The 18,661-nt window shown below is 38.6% G+C and overlaps 1 protein-coding gene across 1 annotated transcript in view; it reads right to left on the reverse strand.

Moving 5' to 3' along the window:
• The window catches only part of AATF (apoptosis antagonizing transcription factor), an 88,670-nt gene that overhangs the window by 67,696 nt on the left and 2,313 nt on the right, over positions 1–18,661 (reverse strand). The window contains exons 2-5 of the mRNA XM_005858694.2: positions 18,427–18,488; positions 17,709–17,900; positions 14,633–15,064; positions 14,027–14,164 (exon numbers count right to left, since the gene is read on the reverse strand). Coding sequence (XP_005858756.2) covers positions 14,027–14,164; positions 14,633–15,064; positions 17,709–17,900; positions 18,427–18,488 — 824 coding nt within the window. The remainder of the gene's footprint in view (positions 1–14,026; positions 14,165–14,632; positions 15,065–17,708; positions 17,901–18,426; positions 18,489–18,661) is intronic.

The following is an 18,661-nucleotide window of genomic DNA, read 5'->3' on the forward strand; positions in this document are numbered from 1 at the left end:
ACCATCTGTAGGATGTAAGAACCTTTAAAAACTATCTGAGCCCAGCTGGTGTGGCTCAGTGGTTGAGCATTGACCTATGAACCAGGAGGTCATGGTTCAATTCCTGGTCAGGGCACATACCCGGGTTGCCAGCTCCATCCCCAGTAGGGGGTGTGCAGGAGGCAGCAGATTGATGATTTTCTCATCATTGATGTTTCTCTCTCTCCCTCTCCCTTCCTCTCTCTGGAATCAATAAAAACATATTAAAAAATATTTTAAAACAAAACAAAACTGAACAGCTTCTCTACCTCTAAAAATTCCCCTTGCAAAAAAACAGAATGAATAGCTAGTAAGAACTTTTCTCAAAATAGTAGCAATTTGGATTTATCTAGAGGCAAATTTATTCAACTGCCCCCAGAAAAAAAATCTGGTAGATTTGAGACTAAACACTCAGCAAAACAATCAATGTTATATGAAAGGTAATTAAAATTTATCAAAGCACTCAGCTAGAATCCAGTGTTGTCCAAGTACAACAAATTTTCAAAGCAAATCATTTGGGCAAACTTATGTGGGGATAGGTTATAAATAATAATTATAATAATCAAGAGAGAATTATGTCTTAAAGGTATCATGATACAGACTTTCTCTAAGATAATTCATAAGTAACATTATAGCCTTTTTTTCCCCCTCACACCACCTGCTATCCCTATCCCATCTCCTCTCCTTGTCAAACTTCCATTAAGATTTAATGGAAAAATAAATCTAGTGAGAGAAAATATATACACATTAAAATGTCTGGAATAATACACCCCATGTTGTTTTCTCTGAGGAGGAGGTGTAGGGATTTGGAAAACTGGGAGAACTTTTACTTTCTCCTTTACATACATCTATACTGTTTATGTTATTTTTTAAATTTTATTTATTGATTGACTTTGAGAGAGAGAGAGAAAGGGAGAGATGGGGGAAAGAGAAACAATGATTTGTTGTTCCGCTTATTTATGCATTCATTGGTTGATTCTTGTATGTATCCTGACTGTGGAGCGAACCCCCAACCTTGACATATCAGGATGACACTCTAACCAATTGAGCTATCTGGCCAGGACTTATATATATACTAGAGGCCCAGTGCACGAAATTCAGGTCCCTTAGCCCAGCCTGCACCCTCTCGCAATCTGGAAGCCCTTGGGGGATGTCCGACTGATGGCTTAGGCTCACTCCCCGGAGGGCTCCTGGAGGGGAGCGGGCCTAAGCCATCAGTCGGACATCCCGCTTGCCAGCCGTGAGCCTGGCTTCTGGCTGAGCGGCGCTCTCCCTGTGGGAGCACACTGACCACCAGGGAGCAGCTCCTGTGTTAATCGTCTGCCCCCTGGTGGTCAATGCGCGTCATAGCAACTGGTCATTCTGCGGTTTAGTCGATTTGCATATTAGCCTTTTATTATATAGGATTAATGGAAGAGCATAAGGACAAACTAAATTAAGTCCTATAAAATCCCTAGCAAGTTTATAATTTTAGGGAAAAAATGTCTACACTTTTGAAAAACACTTTGCAGCTTCGCACAGTATTTTTAAAGTAGTTATCACCATTCTCTATTAGAAAAATACTATTAGAAAAATACATTACGAGTAGATAAGCATTAGCCATGGTTAAAACTGAAAAGAAGGAACCTGATGAACCAATGAACTGATTTCGTGTTTCCAACTGCTATTCATATCCCCTTTCTTTTTTAACTGCCTTTCATTCTTCAACTCCCTTTATTTTTAAGAATAGTTTATTGATTTTTTTTAGACAGGGAGAAGAGAGAAACATCTATGTGAGAGCATAACATCACTCTCCTGCCTCCTGCAGGCCCCCTACTGGGGGGTCAAGCCCACAACCCAGGCATGTGCCCTTCCGAATCGAACCAGCAACTCTCCGTGCACGGGACAACACCCAACCAACTGAGCCACACCAGCCAGGGCTATACTCCTTTCTTACACACCAAGGAGACCACCTCTGGCTTAGACCAAGGATTCCATACACTGCGAAACTTGCATCTTGCATTTTTACCATGTAAATAATGCACAGATCCTGCGGGAACATGCCAAACACTAGGATTCTTAATTAATGGAGCTCTTTAATGTGCAAATCAGGAACAAATGGCAAGTTCTGACTTGCATTGATTATGAAAACATTAATTGAATGAGCAAGACCCTAAAAAAAAACCCACACACAACAGAATCCTAAGTCTTTGAAGAGACCAAAAGAATACAAAGCTCTCAAACCAGACAAGTCTGACCAATGTCCAAAATGCAAACCTAAAACAGTGCTGCTCACTAGTACACAATGAATTAAAAAACCAGAAACAAAAAGCCAACAGTTTAATCAGAAAGCAATCACTATAAAAGCATCTATTTCACCAATACTTGCATTAAGCAGAAAAACGAGTGTTGACTCCAGAAGCTCATAGACACTGCTTTAAGGAAGGGGAAAAACACACTCTCTATATCCACACTTATATGTATATAGGTATAACAAAACAATGCTGTCTCTTTAAAAAGAAATTCATCCTATATAAATTATAGCCATAAACTTTTCCTGCAGTGCAGCCTAATTAATTCTTGTTCTATACACAAAGGGAAATGCTGGGTGACAAATGGGTGTGAGGCCAGAAAGCTGCCAGGTCTGCAAAACATTTTCTACTTCAATTTATAAGCAATTTTGCAGTAAATCATCAACCAGAACCTGGAATCTCAGGAATCTCTGAGTGTCCAAACCACATTATATCATATCACTTATCAAAGAGAGAAGGAAAAAGAGTTTAAAGACATCTCATTTTTCAGTTCTAACCCACATCAAAATCTAGAAGCTCTGTGTAATCTATTATTCTCTTCTGGGTAAGGTTTTAGTACCAAAGATATATATTTCAAGCAAAAATGACATTATAGGTTGATGCAGCCCATTCTTCCATCCCTAGAAGTACTGTATCACGTATCCATTACTATAAGAAATATTCCCAGAGTTATCTGGGAATCAGCACACAACTATTTATAGCCCCTCCCTCAATCCAAGCAAAATGTTCACAATCAAGCCAAACTGCAGGGTTCAGCGGTGAGCCACTGTGGAAAAACAGGTGGGATACACTCCAAGGAAATGAGGCTACTGAAGAGGAAAATGGAAACTACAAAGAAAGCAGAGCTGCCCCTATATAGTCAAACCCTTCCCCCGCCCCTAACCTCTGCCAGCCATTGATCAGCTCTCCATCCCTTTTAAAAAGAATGTCATCTGAATGGAATTTTAAAGTACATAATTTATTTTTTTATTGTTTAAAGTGTTACATATAATATTACATATGTCTCCTTTAAAGTACATAATTTATTAAAACTGGACTCTTTCACTGCCATAATAACTTCGACATTCAACAAGTTTTTGCATTTATCATGTTTGTTCCTTTTTATTGCTGAGTAATGTACCAGAATTTGTTTACCCATTTGCCACTGAAGGACATTTGGGCTGTTTCCAGTTTTGGGTGATAATCAACAAAGGTGCTATAAACAAGCATGTACAAGTCTTTGTGTGGACATATGTTTTCATTGCTCTATGGTAAATATCTAAGAATAGGACTGCTGGATCATCTGGCAAATACATGTTTAGCTTTATAAAAAAAAATTGCTCAACTGTTTTCCAAGGTGGCTGTCCTATTTTGCATTCCCACTAGTAATAGATGTAAGTTCCAGCCACTCTGCATCCTTGCTAGCACTTGGTGTTGTCAGGTGTTTGTTTTTAGCTATTCTAATGAGTATGTAGTAGTATCTCATTGTGAGTTTAATTTGCATTTACCTCAACACTAATGATTATGTTAAACATTTTTTCATATGCTTACTTGCCATTATATACCTTCCCTGGTTAAGTTTCTGTTCAAATATATATTTAAAAAGGAATGAAGTAGTGAGAGATACAGTGATATGAAAACAAAACATCATTGGCTGCCTCCTGCACACCCCCTACCGGGAATCAAGCCCACAATCTGGGCATGTACCCTGACCAGGAATCAAACTAACAACCTTTTGGTGCATAGGACAAAGCCTAGCCAACTGAGCCACACCAGCCAGGGCTTTCGTTCTCTTTTTAATGGGTATTTTTTACTGTTGGGTTTTGAGAGTTCCTTATATATTCTGAACACAAGTCTTTTATTGAATATGTGATTTGCAAACATTTTCTCTAGGCCTATGGCTTGTCTTTTCAATCTGTTAACATATCTTTCACAGAGCAAAATTTTAATTCTGATTTAGTCCAGTCATCAATTTGTTCTTTCATGGATTGTACTTTTGATGTTGTATCTAAGAACTCTTTGCCTAACAAAGTCATGAGGATTTTTTTCCCATGTGTTCTTCACTTTATAGTTTTATGTTTTAAGTCAATGATCTATTTCATGTCAATTTTTGTCTAAAGTGTGAGCTATTGATTAAAGGTCATTTTTTGCAAGGAATGTACATTATTCTAGCACCATTCATTGAAAAGACTATCCTATCTCAACTGAGCTGACTTTGCACCTATGTAAAAAGTCAATTACCCATATTTCTGAACTCTCTATTCTATTCCACTGATTAAAGTAACTTTTAGAATAAATAAACCCACAATGAGAGGATAAAGTATGAGAGAGATGACAGCAACTCAGTTTGGTAAGCTAAAAAGCCAATGGACGAAACAATTATGAGAATGTCTAAAATTAAAAAGACTGACCATATCAAATGTTTATGAGGATGTGAAGCAACTAGAACTCTTACACAATGCTGGTGAGATTTTAAAATGGTAAAACCACTTTGGAAAACAGGTTGGCAGTTTCTTTAAAAATTAAACATATAAACATATATGTACTAGAGGCCCAGTACATGAATTCATGCACGGGTGGAGTCTGGCAGAGCCAGCCAGGGGGAGGGGCCGAGGGAGGCTGGCTGGCCAGCCCCACCCCCGATCGGGATGGGGGGCTGATCGTGGGTGGGGCCTGTTGGGGAGGGGCTGCAGGAGGTTGGCCAGCCAGCCCCGCCCCCCTGGTCGAACTCCCAGTCGAGGGGACAATTTGCATATTAGCCTTTTATTATATAAGAAGATATGCATAGCCCATGGACACAGGCAATAGGATGGTGAAGACTGGGGGAGGGGGGAGTGAAGAGGGGGCTGAGAGTATGGGAGTAAATGGGGGGAAAATGGGAGACTTGATTGGGGGTGGTGAAGACACAATACAGTGAACATATGATGTGTTGTGGAATTCTGCACCTGAAACCTGTATAATTTTGTTAACCAGTATCACCCCAATAAATTCAATAAAAAGGAAAAAAAATACTCAAAGAAGAAATTGAAAATAAAGCTAAAGAAATTATCTTAGAATGTAGAACCAGAGATAGAGAAGAAAAAGAGAGAACTGAAAAAAAAAAGAAGAGAACCAGAGGAACAGTCTAACACCAAATAATAGACCTTCCAGAAAGAGAGAAAACAGAGGGAATAAAATCACTAACAAAATAATTTCAAGAAACTTTTCCAAGACTGGAAGATATGTTTCCAGACTGAAAAGACCCTGCAAGTACTCTGCACAATGAATGAGGACACATGTACACCAAGGGGCAGCATCATGAAACTTCAGAATTCTTCAGACAAAGAGAAGTTACTACATCCAAAAATGGAGGGAAAAAAAGTAAGATCAGGAATCAGAGTGGCTTTTGACTTATGAATAGCAATTTTGTAAGGTGGAAGGCAATGGAATATTCTATAGAACTCAATATACAAACAGAATTGTGATGAGTGTCATTACAGAATAAAGGTATTTTCAAACAAGCAAGGTCTAAAAAAGTTGATCTCTCATGCACCCTTTCTTAGCAAGCCACAAGAGAATGTGCTTTACCAACGTAAGGGGATAAGCCAAGAAAGATGCTAGAATATGGAGAAGATCCACAGAAGCAAGAAGTGAAGGTAATGCCAGCACATTAGCTGGGCACAAAAGGTGAACAGTTCAGACTGAGCAAGTCAAAAGACTCTAAGAGAGACTTCTGTAGGAAAATAAATCAGCAGAATATCTGATGCAACTGAATATCCTGAGGGGAGATTTAGACAACCAGAGTAAAGTTTGGGCTTGAATTACTGCATAAAAAAACAAAATAAACAAAAATGGAACAATGATTAACTCTAGAAAACAAAATGGAGTGTGGGAAAGGAAAAATAATCACAGTATATATATTACTCAGCTCAGCTGTAAACAGTGTTTACATAGACATAATATTGTAAACACTGACTATTGATCTAACCAAATTACAATATAACCATGAAGAGACAAGGAGGTGTGTATGAGTGTAGTAGGAGAGCTAAATCCTCATTTTCATAATGAAGAGTCAATAGATAATGCCTAAAACGGAAAAATCAAGTAGAAACAGAACATGTTAACTAGAGATATAAAGATAAATCCTATGGATTCTCAAAAAAACAAAATAATTAAAAATTTAATTGTTGCTTTAGGAGAGCAGGTTATGGCAAGGGGGTGATGTGTACAGCCAGCAGAATCTGGTTTTCATAACAAGCTTTGTCAAACTATTTGACTCTTCAAATTATATACATGTATAACTTGCATGAAAATTTAAAAGAAAGGGAAATGGTCTAAGGTAAACAGAAAAGCTGGTGGAGATAGGGACAATTTTAGGAACTAAAGTGAAAACAAAACCAAAAAAGAACTAGCCTGGCCAGTGTGACACAGTGGTTGAGCGTTGACCTATGAACCAGGAGGTCACAAGTTCAATTCCAGGTCAGGGCATGTGTAGGAGTTATGGGCTTGATCCCCAGTAGGAGGGGTGCAGGAGGCAGGGTCAGGGCATGTGTAGGAGTTGTGGGCTTGATCCCCAGTAGGAGGGGTGCAGGAGGCAGCCAGTCAATGATTCTCTCTCATCATTGATGTTTCTCTCTCCCTCTCCCTCTCCCTTCCTCTCTGACATCAATAAAAATATAAATTTTAAAAACTGCTCATTAAGATCACAGATGACCACCATGTTGCAAAACTAAATGTTCAATTCTCAATCCTCATTTACCTAACCTGTCAGGCACATTCTCATCTTTCATACCAGAGAATAAATAAATAGACATAAAACAAAGTATCTACAATTACAGGAGTAAAACAGAAATAGAATGAGACTAAATATAACGCAAAGAACTCGTCTTCCAGAACGCTTCTGTACTGTTTATCATATTCAAGTGTAATTTTCATAAAATGATTTTAAAATAGCTTTTAAGATATAAATAACAATAAAGTAGAGTAAGCATTTTATGCAGTGGCTAGGCTCTGAAGTCTAAAGTGTGAGAATAAAGTAAAAATCAAGTTCTAAGCAAACTACTTTAAAAATACCTAAAATTGCCCTTAAAGTTCAGCACCATGCTGTCTCTCCACAAGTTCAACATATTCAGTTCCTCCCCTCAAACACTAGAACATGCAGCTACTTCATTGATTAAACAGATAATTGTGTTTAGGACCATTATACAAAGACTGCATGCTGTCACTTTGGGGTTTTTTTTGCATATTGTAACTTTAAACACTAGAGTAATACATAGTGTGTCTGATGAGAGGTATTCAGGAACAGAAAATAATTGATCCAGCTGCCCTCTCATGCTTACTCCAGAGCACTCACTCACTCACTCACTCACTCAATAAAATGGGTGGCAGAATTGCTGGTACTATTGAAGCTGTTTCTCTCTCCCTCTTTTTCTTTTGGCCAGGAATATAGTAAAAGATTAATTAAATGTCCATACAAAGGTCCAAATATTCGGTGTACAACTCCATCGTGAATAACAGATAGAGGGATCCTACCTGGAACTCCTACAAGCTACTACTAGCCAGGGTTGCTGCCTTATCTAACTCATTACTATTAATGAGTTACTAATTGTTTCTAGGGCTGAAGACAACCCTAATCCCTAACAAACCTAAAACAAAACAAATTTCCATAATTTTGAAGCTTTCACGGCTCCATCTCATCTTTTCAGGGCAAGAGGAATCACTGGGGAAATCTGACCCTCTACTCCTGCTTGCACTACTTGGTTATTTTGGAAAAGCACTTGCTTTATTCTCTACATAATATAAGTGCCTAATTAACCAGGTTGGACAAAATAGGTAGTAGTTCAAGAGGGACCAAATGTCTTCCTACACAGAGCTCAGTCACTAATAAATAGACAAAACATAGCATATATTTCAATGCTAAGTCAACAGGTATGATATAAATATCAAATAGAAAGTTATCATCAAGACATGATTGCTTTCATTTCCCATCTAGGAAAAAAGAAGAGATAAAAAAATAATATTCTGGGGGTCGGGGGGAATAAGGACATATATGTATTACCTTAATCAATAAAGAAAAAAATTTTAAAAAAATAATATTCTTGTGGTAGCAGGAGTGCAAGACAATAACTTACAGATGGTAATTTTAATTGTTACAAATCTTCTATGGCCAATTTCTCAACATATTCCAAAAGCCTTTTTTAATAAAAGGTACCATACGATCCCTGTCCTAGCAACTGCATTTCCGGGGAATGCAGATCTGTGCTGTCCAATACAGTATCCACTTGCCACATGTGAGTATTGAGCACTTGAAATGTGGTTAGTCCAAATTTTGAAATGCACTGAAAAATGTAGAGTACACTTTTAATTTCAACACTTAACATGGAAAACTATACATAAAATACCTCATTTGTATTTGTATAGTGACTACATGTTAAAATTATAATAAATTTTTTGCTATGTTGGGTTAAATAAAATAAAATTAACTTTACCTCTTTCTTTTTACCTTTATAATGTGGTTACCAATTTAAAATTACACATGTGGCTTGCATTACATTTCTATTGGACAGTGCTACTTTTAGACAAACTGCACAGATATGTATGTACAAGGATGTTTATCAAAGCATGCTTTATAAAAGTGAAAAACTAGAACAAACCTAAGCATCCATCAACACAGATTGGTTAGACAAATTGCAGTAAATCTATAAAGTGGAATATTCTGTAGCCACAGAAAATGCTGATGTATATCTAAATATACTAACATGAAATGACAAATTAAATTAAAAAAATAAGTTTACAAAATAGTACATATTTTTAAGAGTCCAATTTCACTTTAAAAAGGGGTGTGTGTGTAATCACAGAAAAAGATCTGAGAGGATATTCATCAAAATGACAACTGTGATTACCTCTGGGCAGCAGGATACAGGTAATCCTTATTTTTTTCTTTATGCTTTTACTAGAGGCCCGGTGCACGAAATTTGTGCATGGGTAGGGTCCCTAGGCCTGGCCAGCGATTAGGGCCAATTGGGGCCTTCCAGATGCCAGTTGGGGCCTCCTTTCCCTGGCTGCTGGCCAGGGCCTTCCTTCGTTCTGCGCCGCCCCCTGGTGGTCAGCACACATCATAGCAAGTGGTCAAACTCCCAAGGGGACATTTTGCATATTAGCCTTTTATATATATAGATCTATTTCCTGAATTTTTGAAGTAAGCGTAACATAATTTTATAATTAGAACAGTAAAGCTATTTTAAAAAACGACAGCCATCAGCTGAAACAAAAAGATCAATCTTACATCACCTTGGCTTAATGAAGTCCACGGTGATAAAGGTCCTTAATTCTACACAATGCTACTCTTGGAGAAGCTTGCAAGTGTCTTCATCCCAAGCAATACTTAAACCTATTCCGAGTAATTAAGAATATTTCAGGGTTCTACAGACCATTTGTGAGAACTCTGTCATGAACCCATAAAGTGTTAATTGAGAGAGAACACTGAAATAGATGCTCATGAATTTGTCACCTAAGGCAACGAAGTAATTAAAGGGAGGAGTTCCGCTGATAACATCAGTTGTCTATGGGATAGAGAACTGGAGGGGGGCATTGAAAGAATGGGAAGGAGAATTCTATGTAGTTGTTAGTATCTTTGGAATTCTGAGCCATGTGAATGTACTGCTTACTTAAAAATAAATAAAATGTAAAAACAACAGAAACATTATCAAGACTCTGTGGTTGCTCATGACTTATTCGAAAATTTTTACAAGTTATTCTTTAAGTTATCTATTAGTGTTGAGGTCAATTAAGAATTAAAGTTTTCAGTCTATTCAAGTCAAAATAGTTGAGGGGCCAGAGGAAAGACCACAAAGAGATGAGAAGATGAGTATGAATCATATGTGGGAAGATGAGGGGGAGCAAACAAATGTGATTTATTAATAATGGAATTTGTTTTTACACTCTTAGGCAAGTAAAAAATTCCAACACTGCCTCTATATTTATATTACATTATACTGTGTTCTTGGATTTTTTTGCTTATGGGAAATATCAAAATGTCAACCATTGTTTCTATTAAAGGTCTTTAATGATATTGCATTTTGGACCTGTAATGAAACATGGTGCTCACTGCAGTTTGTAATGCATCTCATTAAATACATTAATAACATGCATTTCACTAAAAGGTCAACTTATTATGGCTGGAGTTTGGCTTTCCTTTAATCACTTCATTTAAAGCTGTAGAGCAAACTCTGAAAAAGACAGTAGAGAGTGCCTGTTACAAAAATGTTCTCTCAATTCCCCATTCATTAAAATCAGTTATGCTTATTAAGAAATCACTGTTAATGTTTTTATGTGAAATTATGGTGGTGTGATTTTTTAAAAAAATCCTTTTATTTTAGAGATACATGCTGATTTACTGACAAGATAATAGGATGTCTGGTATTTGCTTCAAAATAATCCAGAAATAAGGGGAGAGTTAGTATAAGTACAGATGAAATAAGATTGGTATTAGCTGGTAACGGTATATGAGTTCATTGTACAATTCTCTCTACTTTTATGTAGGTATGATATATCCCATAATGAAAAGTTTTAAATAAGTCATGCTGAGTTTTCCTTAAGTAACGTGCACTCTTCCTTGTATATCGTTGCTACCAACATAAAAGACCTTCCTCCAAATACTGTACTGGAGAACTTTTTAAAAGAAAATCAAAGGAAAAGCTAATCTGTTTAGAGAAATGGTTTTGTACACAGAAGATCCCTTAATTTTGCCAAGGTTACTTCATGATTTACCACTATGCTACTACTAAAATATTTTCAAAATGTCTCTGAAATTACTTCACAGTTAAAGAGTTAATTACCAACATGTAATGTCAAGGTGATTGGGGACTACGTGCATATGTGTGTTGTTGAAGGCAGGAGATATTTGTTTAGTTTCTGAAAGTAGACGTTAGGATACTGAAGATACAAAGACATGCTCAGAAGTTTACTGTGGCTAAAATACAGCTGGAAGTCTGCTGATCTAGAAACTATTGTTAGGACTATGAGGGTAAATGACAGTGCCTAGGAGAGAATATATCAAGAAAATACTACCTGAGAACAGGATCCTAAATGCAATGAAACTGACATTGGCAGCATAAAAGAAGAGTCTAAGATGAGAAGAAATCAGAAAGGCAGGAGAACCCAAACAGCATATGTAATGTCACCAAAGTCAAAGGGAAATATTTCCAGGAAAGACTGAACGTTTCAGGGAGGCAATAGGCTGGGTTTGACAATAAGAAAATATATGCTCACCTTTCCATAGGCATAAGGTGAACTGTAAGTATTATCTATAATAATAAAAGGGCAATATGCTAATTAGACCAGATGTCCTTCTGGATGACCTTTCTGAGGAAGCCAGGGCTACGAGGGAAGCCCGGGTCCCGGGTGCCAGAGGGAAGCCGGTGCCGGCAGCCCGGGGAAGGAAGGCCTACTCTTGCATGATTTTCGTGCCTCAGGCTTCTAGTAGAATAAAACACTACCCACTTTCCAGCACAAATGGTTAATTTAGATTATACAGGGAATATAAATACTAATAAAAAGTCAAAAAACACTGAAGTCAGTGGGGATAGTTTGTTACAATGATGCCCATCGTTCACATAGCTTAACATTGCCAAATACCTCTTTCAGCAGAAAAAGATGATACCCATCCCTAACATTTGTGGTGTGCTGTGTGCCAGACACTGTGCTAAGGCTTTAGCACAGTGTCCTTTAATCTCACAACTTTAATCTCACAACTTTATTATCGCCATTTTAGTGTGATGTTAAGTAACTTGCCCAAGGTCACAGAGATGGAATCTAAACCCACACAGTCTGACTTTACTGCAAGACCAAGCAAACTGAAAAGAAATTTACTTAAAGACAGTTAAGTTCCAGTGTTTACTTGAGGTCAGCACAAATTCAGCCTATGTTCCACATCAGCTTTACTACACAGTATAAATTCTTCATTCAGAGTAAAGTAGTCAAGACATTTTTCTTAAACTCTATTTACCAAGACAGGCAGGTATATAACATGTTACATCATATTGTCATCAGAAGGTTGAAAACAAACAAAAATTAACTACCTGTAAGATGTGCAGAAATTCTGGTTATCAGAAAACTCCCCACTTTCCTGTCTTAAAATATATGATATCAAACAAACATTCCTTTCTTCTCCTTCTTCCACCATAGCCCACCCCATCAGATTAATAGACATCCATCAGATTAACTGGAGTTCACCAATGAGGCAAAGAGGCAATTGGTTAAATACCAAAAAATAAAAAATAAAAACAATAAGAACTGTTGTAAAAGTTAAATAAAACATTAAAACTGCTAAAGATAATAAGTTATATCCAAGAATAAAAATGTGTCCATTATACATGATACTGACTCTTAAAATATCAATATTTTAAGATGAATGAATGAATGAATGAATGAATGAATAAATAAATAAATAAATAAATAAATTACCCAAAGCTCAAGCAAGAAAACTATTAGGTAACAAAATGGAAAAGGCCTTCAGCAAAAACATTTCAGACAGTCTAGGTCTCATTACAAGCCAAACCAGGAATTAGGTCAAAGATAGCAGAGAAATGCTCCAAAAATCTCAAAAATTTTGAAAACTGGCCATCTATCATTTATTTAAGGGAGAAAGGGGGAAAAGCTGGGAGAGGGATATAAATGACCCACCCTCACAGTATCAGCAGGGTTTCTGAAGGATTTACCCAGGACTTTCACATAGGAAACAGACTTCAAGTATGGCAGGACATACAATCTAAAGACTGGACTCTAGGAAGTAATTTTTAATTAAACCACATGTTTTCCTACATGAAAGGTCCACAAAATCTCCTTCCCTAGAAATCCTACTATTTATTTTGAATGGTTTAAGCTCCCTAAAGGTAGATGCCAAATCCTCCTCAGTTCCCTTCCAAACCTAACCCCATAAGTTTTAAAGAACAAATGAAAACAGTAAGCCTTAGCATGTAAATGAGGAATAGAGATCCCAACCACAGTGCACTAGCCCCAAATCTCTCTCTACCCCAGTCTTTTGGTGCCACTGAGCGTACAGGCACACAGCACTCGGGAGGCAGTGTGGTGCAGAAGGAGGACTCCGAGATCAAAAGGCAGAAAAGCCAGAGTTTTCTCTCTGTCTTGCAATGTATATACAAGCTCCGTAACTCTCAGCAACTCATTCTCTCTGGGCCACAGTTCTCTCATATGTAAAATGAAGGGACTGGGAACCAAAATATTTCTAAATTCCTTTTTTCTCCTAAAATTTTTGGCCTTCACAGCTCAGCAATTCTCTTCTAAAACGTTTTTCCTCCTTCTGCAGTCATCATCTTGCCTCACTCTATGCAACTCAAAGGAAGATATGAATAAGATCATCTTAGCATCTTCTAGGAACCTCACAATAAAAAAAAGGGCATCTTTTAAGTATGTGATACAACCAACTTAAATGAACTGATTTTAGTCATTCCTTCTCTCCCTTTCGTTCTGTAACAGTAGATTTCCAACGAGTGTTCTCTGAACATTAAAAGAAGTAACTCAGAAAGCCAAGGAGAGGGGGAGGTAAGAAAAACAGCAGAACAGACATGACTCCGCACCCAATCCATTTCAACCAAAGTTATCTTCATTTGATAAAAGAACTATATTGCTTTTTTAAAAAAAAGTTAAAAACTACTATTTTATACCATATTATCACTAAAATCATGTCTTCTCTTTTTCAACTCTGTGGTGCTACAAAGTATCCCAATAAGTATGCTTACTATTTTTTAAGGCGCTGGCAAATTCTGGGCCACCCTTGTCCTTGAAAACAGGGAAAACATCCGGTTGAGGAAGTTGATTGGTAGTCAACAGAGCTTTTTGTAGTTTGATCCTTCCTTCCAAGAGCTGGTCCCACAGTGCTGAGAAAGAAAAAAATAATTCCATTCCTCAGTTACACAATCTTCCTGGGGAGGGGAGGGGGGAAAGGACAGGAAATCACACCAGTCTGTCTCTAAGCAACACAGCTTTATCACAGTTTTTCATGCCATGGAAACACTCTCTGTTATAGGAAATAAATTCAGTATCTTGGAAGCAAATATGTGCTACATGAGAGAAAATGCTAAAGCCCAAAGAGAGGAGAAAACACTCTCCTCTTCAATCTTCCACAGTTGCCATAAGTACTAGAGCAGAACCAACTAAGCAGCTCAGTGGAGAAATGGCTGGCTAAGCATAGAGGAATGGGGCTTTAGGCTTCTAGGTAAGTGGGGCATGTCGCAAACTTAATTGGAAGGACACAGGAGAGAGCGAACAGCCAAAAACAAACAAACAAAAAGGACATCAAATGCAGACACTTTGAAAAATAAGCAAACAGCAAACCATGTACAAACCTATCTGGTTCTTCACAGCTCTGCCTTTCTCCACTTCCTCGGAAACTTTGACACTGGAGAAGGTCATCACCACACCATCATCTTCACTGTTCCTGTCTTCAGCCCTGTCTTCCTCACTGGCACCCTCTAAATCTTCTTCACCATCCCCTTCTTCCATGCCACTCTCCTCCTCTTCGTCTTCCTCGTCATCACTGCTACCAAGGTCATCCATTCCCTCAGTAAATTTTTCAAAGTCACTGATATTCTGGATAGTGAAGCCTGGTGTTTTCCCAGAGTGGCTTCTGTCCCCCTTCCTCCAGGCCAGACTACTGTCCCCATCATCACCACACTCCTGTTCCTCAGCAGCACTCATGGCATCCTCATCAGATTCCTCCAGCCCCAGCCCCTCTGAATCGCCATCTCCAGACTCTTCCTCATCAGATATTTCCTTGTCTAAACAAGGGAGAGAAGAAGGAAAGGAAATGGGTGTTACCTTGAGGCAAATACCAGGCTGTATTTTTCATTTCATCTAAAGGGCCATGGTAGTTATTTGTTTTAAAAAAAGTATTATACATTGTACTCAATCCAATAAATATTTATTACACATCTATTATCTATAAAATGTTAATGGAGAAGCAAAGATGAACAAAACATAAATCCAATCCTAACATAAAAGTTCTAGTGGGAAAGACCCATAAAATTATAATACAGAAAAGACTTAAAAGTGCTTTAACAAAGTTTTGATAACCCAGAGAAGAGGGAAATTTTAACTGTGGGACAAGTGAATTTAAGTACACTTAAATAGGAAGAGATAGTCTTTGGTCTGGACCTTGAAGAATGGTCAGATTTCAATGGTGTGAGGGAATTACCAGTTTTCCCAAACCTGCATCTAAAAATATATATGTTATCATTAACTATCCCAAATGCATAATTTCTATCACACAAATGTACACTATTATATACTTACTAGAGGCCTGGTGCATGAATTCATGCACGGGTGGGGTCCCTAAGCCTGGCCTGCACCCTCTCGCAATCTGGGACCCGCTCATCCTGGCCCTGCTGCACCTGCCACCGCCACTTGGTAGCGCTGCTGCGAAGGTGAAAGAGGCTCCCGCCACCACCACTGCACTCGCCAGACGTGAGTCTGGCTTTTGGCTGAGCGGTGCTCCCCGTGTGGGAGTGCACTGACCACCAGGGGCAGCTCCTGTGTTGAGCGTCTGCCCCCTGGTGGTCAGTGCGCATCATAGCGACCAGTTGTTCCACCATTTGGTCGATTTGCATATTAGCCTTTTATTATATAGGATTAAGCACCTATTATGAGCCAGGCATAGAAAAAGGCTAAGGAATGACAAATAGAATGTGATACCTATGAGGAGGGCTTCATAGTCTGGTGAGAGTGGTAGATATGCACACCAGTAATTATGTTACAATGTCATAAGTACAGTATATAGAGAAGGAACCACTTAACTCACCTGGAAAGGTAAGAGATGGCTTCGTGTGTAGGAGGAGACATTATAATTTTACTTAATAAGTAACAGCTCATCATATAGAGAAAGGGGAAAGGAAAGAGAAAACAGCATATGCAAAGGTCCAGCACCATAAAAGTACACTAGAGTGCAGAATGGTAGGTAGCCTACAAAGTTGCTATCAGGAGAGTCTTACCTGTAATGGGAAGGAGTTTGAACTTGATCCTACAGTAAATGGAATGTTAATTACAGCTCCTGATTTTACTTTTCCTTAAGGTATCACCTGATTAGGGTCTTCACTGATTATCCTATCTCTTCCATGGTAGAACATAAAGGTCCCATGTATAGCAAACATAATTATTAGACACAGGGACCAGTTACCAACAACTTTCTTCAATAAAATAAAGATTTCATGAAAATGTGGAGAGGCCTTCAGTACTTCTTTTAAAAACTATATATAAACTAAAGACACGGGGAAATCTGTCAAATACATAAATACAAAAACTAAATGCAAAGTTCTTTAAAGGTATGCAATTTTTCAGATTAAGAAACATTCCTACAGAGTACTAATTAAGAGAACTCTTGGAGTCAGACTGCCTTACCTGAGTCTGGGATCTTCCACTTACTACCTATATGACCTTGAACAAATTACTTAATCAATCTATCCCTCCATTTTTTTATCTGTAAAATGGGAATAAATAGTATCAACCTCACAAGGCTATTGGGAAGATTAAATGAAATTATATATGTAATGATAATGGTGATAACATTTTTTGAAGATTTACTGTGTCCCAGGTTCTTGGAATTTAATTTAAAGGGTTTTCTAAGTGCCTGACACATGGTGACAACACAATAAGTACTATAATATTTGTCTCATACTGGTCTCTTTAGCAGTCTCTAGGCAAAAAATGTGAAATGAGGTTATCAGGAACTTGCAGAACTATATCAAGGACTAAATCATATATATATATCATAACCTAAATGAAAGTTCCTTTTATATTATCTGTGGATTCTCAACATAGCACCTCTGATCTCTCTAATGAAAATCAAATGACATGCACTCAGTAATTACCATATGCAACCACTCCTTCCACTCTGCTTTAAAACTATAAGCTCACATCTTCTAACACTCCTGCAGGGAATAGGGAAGGATTATGTTATTTTTGCAATGGCAAAAGATGAGTTTCACAAATTAATGTCATACAGTGACCCAATGTAAGACTGAAAAACTGAAGGGAAAGGATCAAAATCCCTGAATAGCACGCTCATCAGAGGCAATGCTTTTTCAACACACAGCCTCTTCAATGTCCAATGTGCACTGCCTTTTCTCTGACTCCATTTTACAGTGAACTATTAATCTAAACGTAAGGAGTGTAGCAACTTAATTCCTTCAGGCTTTTGCTTCCCTATGAAGTGAAATTAAGTACCTCTAAGGCCCTTTCTAAAGCTAAATCAATGGTCTCTCTTAAGATCATAGGTGGGGGTACATAGACTAGTCTTGCAAAATTCATTTAAAAAGGGGGGGTGGAATCTTAACCTTAAAAAATTAGGGAAGAAAGAGAAAGAGTACCCTGCTAAAAAACAAACACCCCCCCCGAAAAGAAAACAAACATGCAAACATATCCACTCACCGGATGAACCTGACAGAGGATGCTCCCACTGGTCTTCCTTCCAAGCTTTTCTAGAGGTGGTCTTGCCAGAATACCTTTTGTCTGTGTCCAAGAGGGAGGCTGAGGCCAGTTTCCGAATGTTACCCACAGCCAGGAAGTCACCTTCCCCATCGTCTCCTTCCTCAAACCGGTCAATCACTCTGGCAGCAGTGGCTGTGGGCGAGGGGAAAAGTAATCAGAATCTCCAACTTCAATGGTAACCCTGGCCAACCCTTTCCATTCACACTTGAACGTCCTCTACGAAACCCCTACCAACTCCCAGGGTCAGGGAACTCGCTACCTCCCAAGGGAGCCCTCTCCTTACTGCTGTTCCCGCACAGAAAGCCGACTCTGTATCTGCTAAGTAGTAGATACTTCTCCGCCTTGGATCACATAAAACCAGGGTCATTCCTCTTCCGTGTATGACAGTCACTCAAACACTATGTCAGCCATCATCATGTTCTGTCCTCACTCCACCCTATCCCTCGGGGAGTTTTGGGGGTGTCTTTTTTTTCTTTTCTTTTCGCTTATCCTGGCTAAACAGCCCCAGTTCCTTCAACTGATATTCCTAAAACACAGTCCAGCACTCACATTCACCCGTCATCATTCTCCCTTCCTCACACTTTCTGACTCAAGTCTAAAGCAGGATGACTCCCACCGAGACCTGGAACCTGAGCGGACAGAACCGAGCCTCACTCACCAGCCCCTGAGCAAGTGCCGTGAGGTCTACAGAGACTGAAGCAGCACCACGGAAACCCACGTCTGCATTCTCCAAGTTAGTTCTTAGGGACAGGCAGGGTTTAAAAAACGGAGGCGGCTTCCTTCTCCCCATTCCTCACACAACCCCTGTAAGAGCACCCTGACAGGAACTCCCGGCCTGCGACCAGACTCCGGCTCCCCGCGGCAGCCCTGGACCCCGTTCCAGGCCACAGTCC

This window comes from Myotis brandtii, unplaced genomic scaffold (assembly GCF_000412655.1).
Source record: "Myotis brandtii unplaced genomic scaffold, ASM41265v1 scaffold120, whole genome shotgun sequence".
NCBI classification, from domain to species: Eukaryota; Metazoa; Chordata; class Mammalia; order Chiroptera; family Vespertilionidae; genus Myotis; species Myotis brandtii.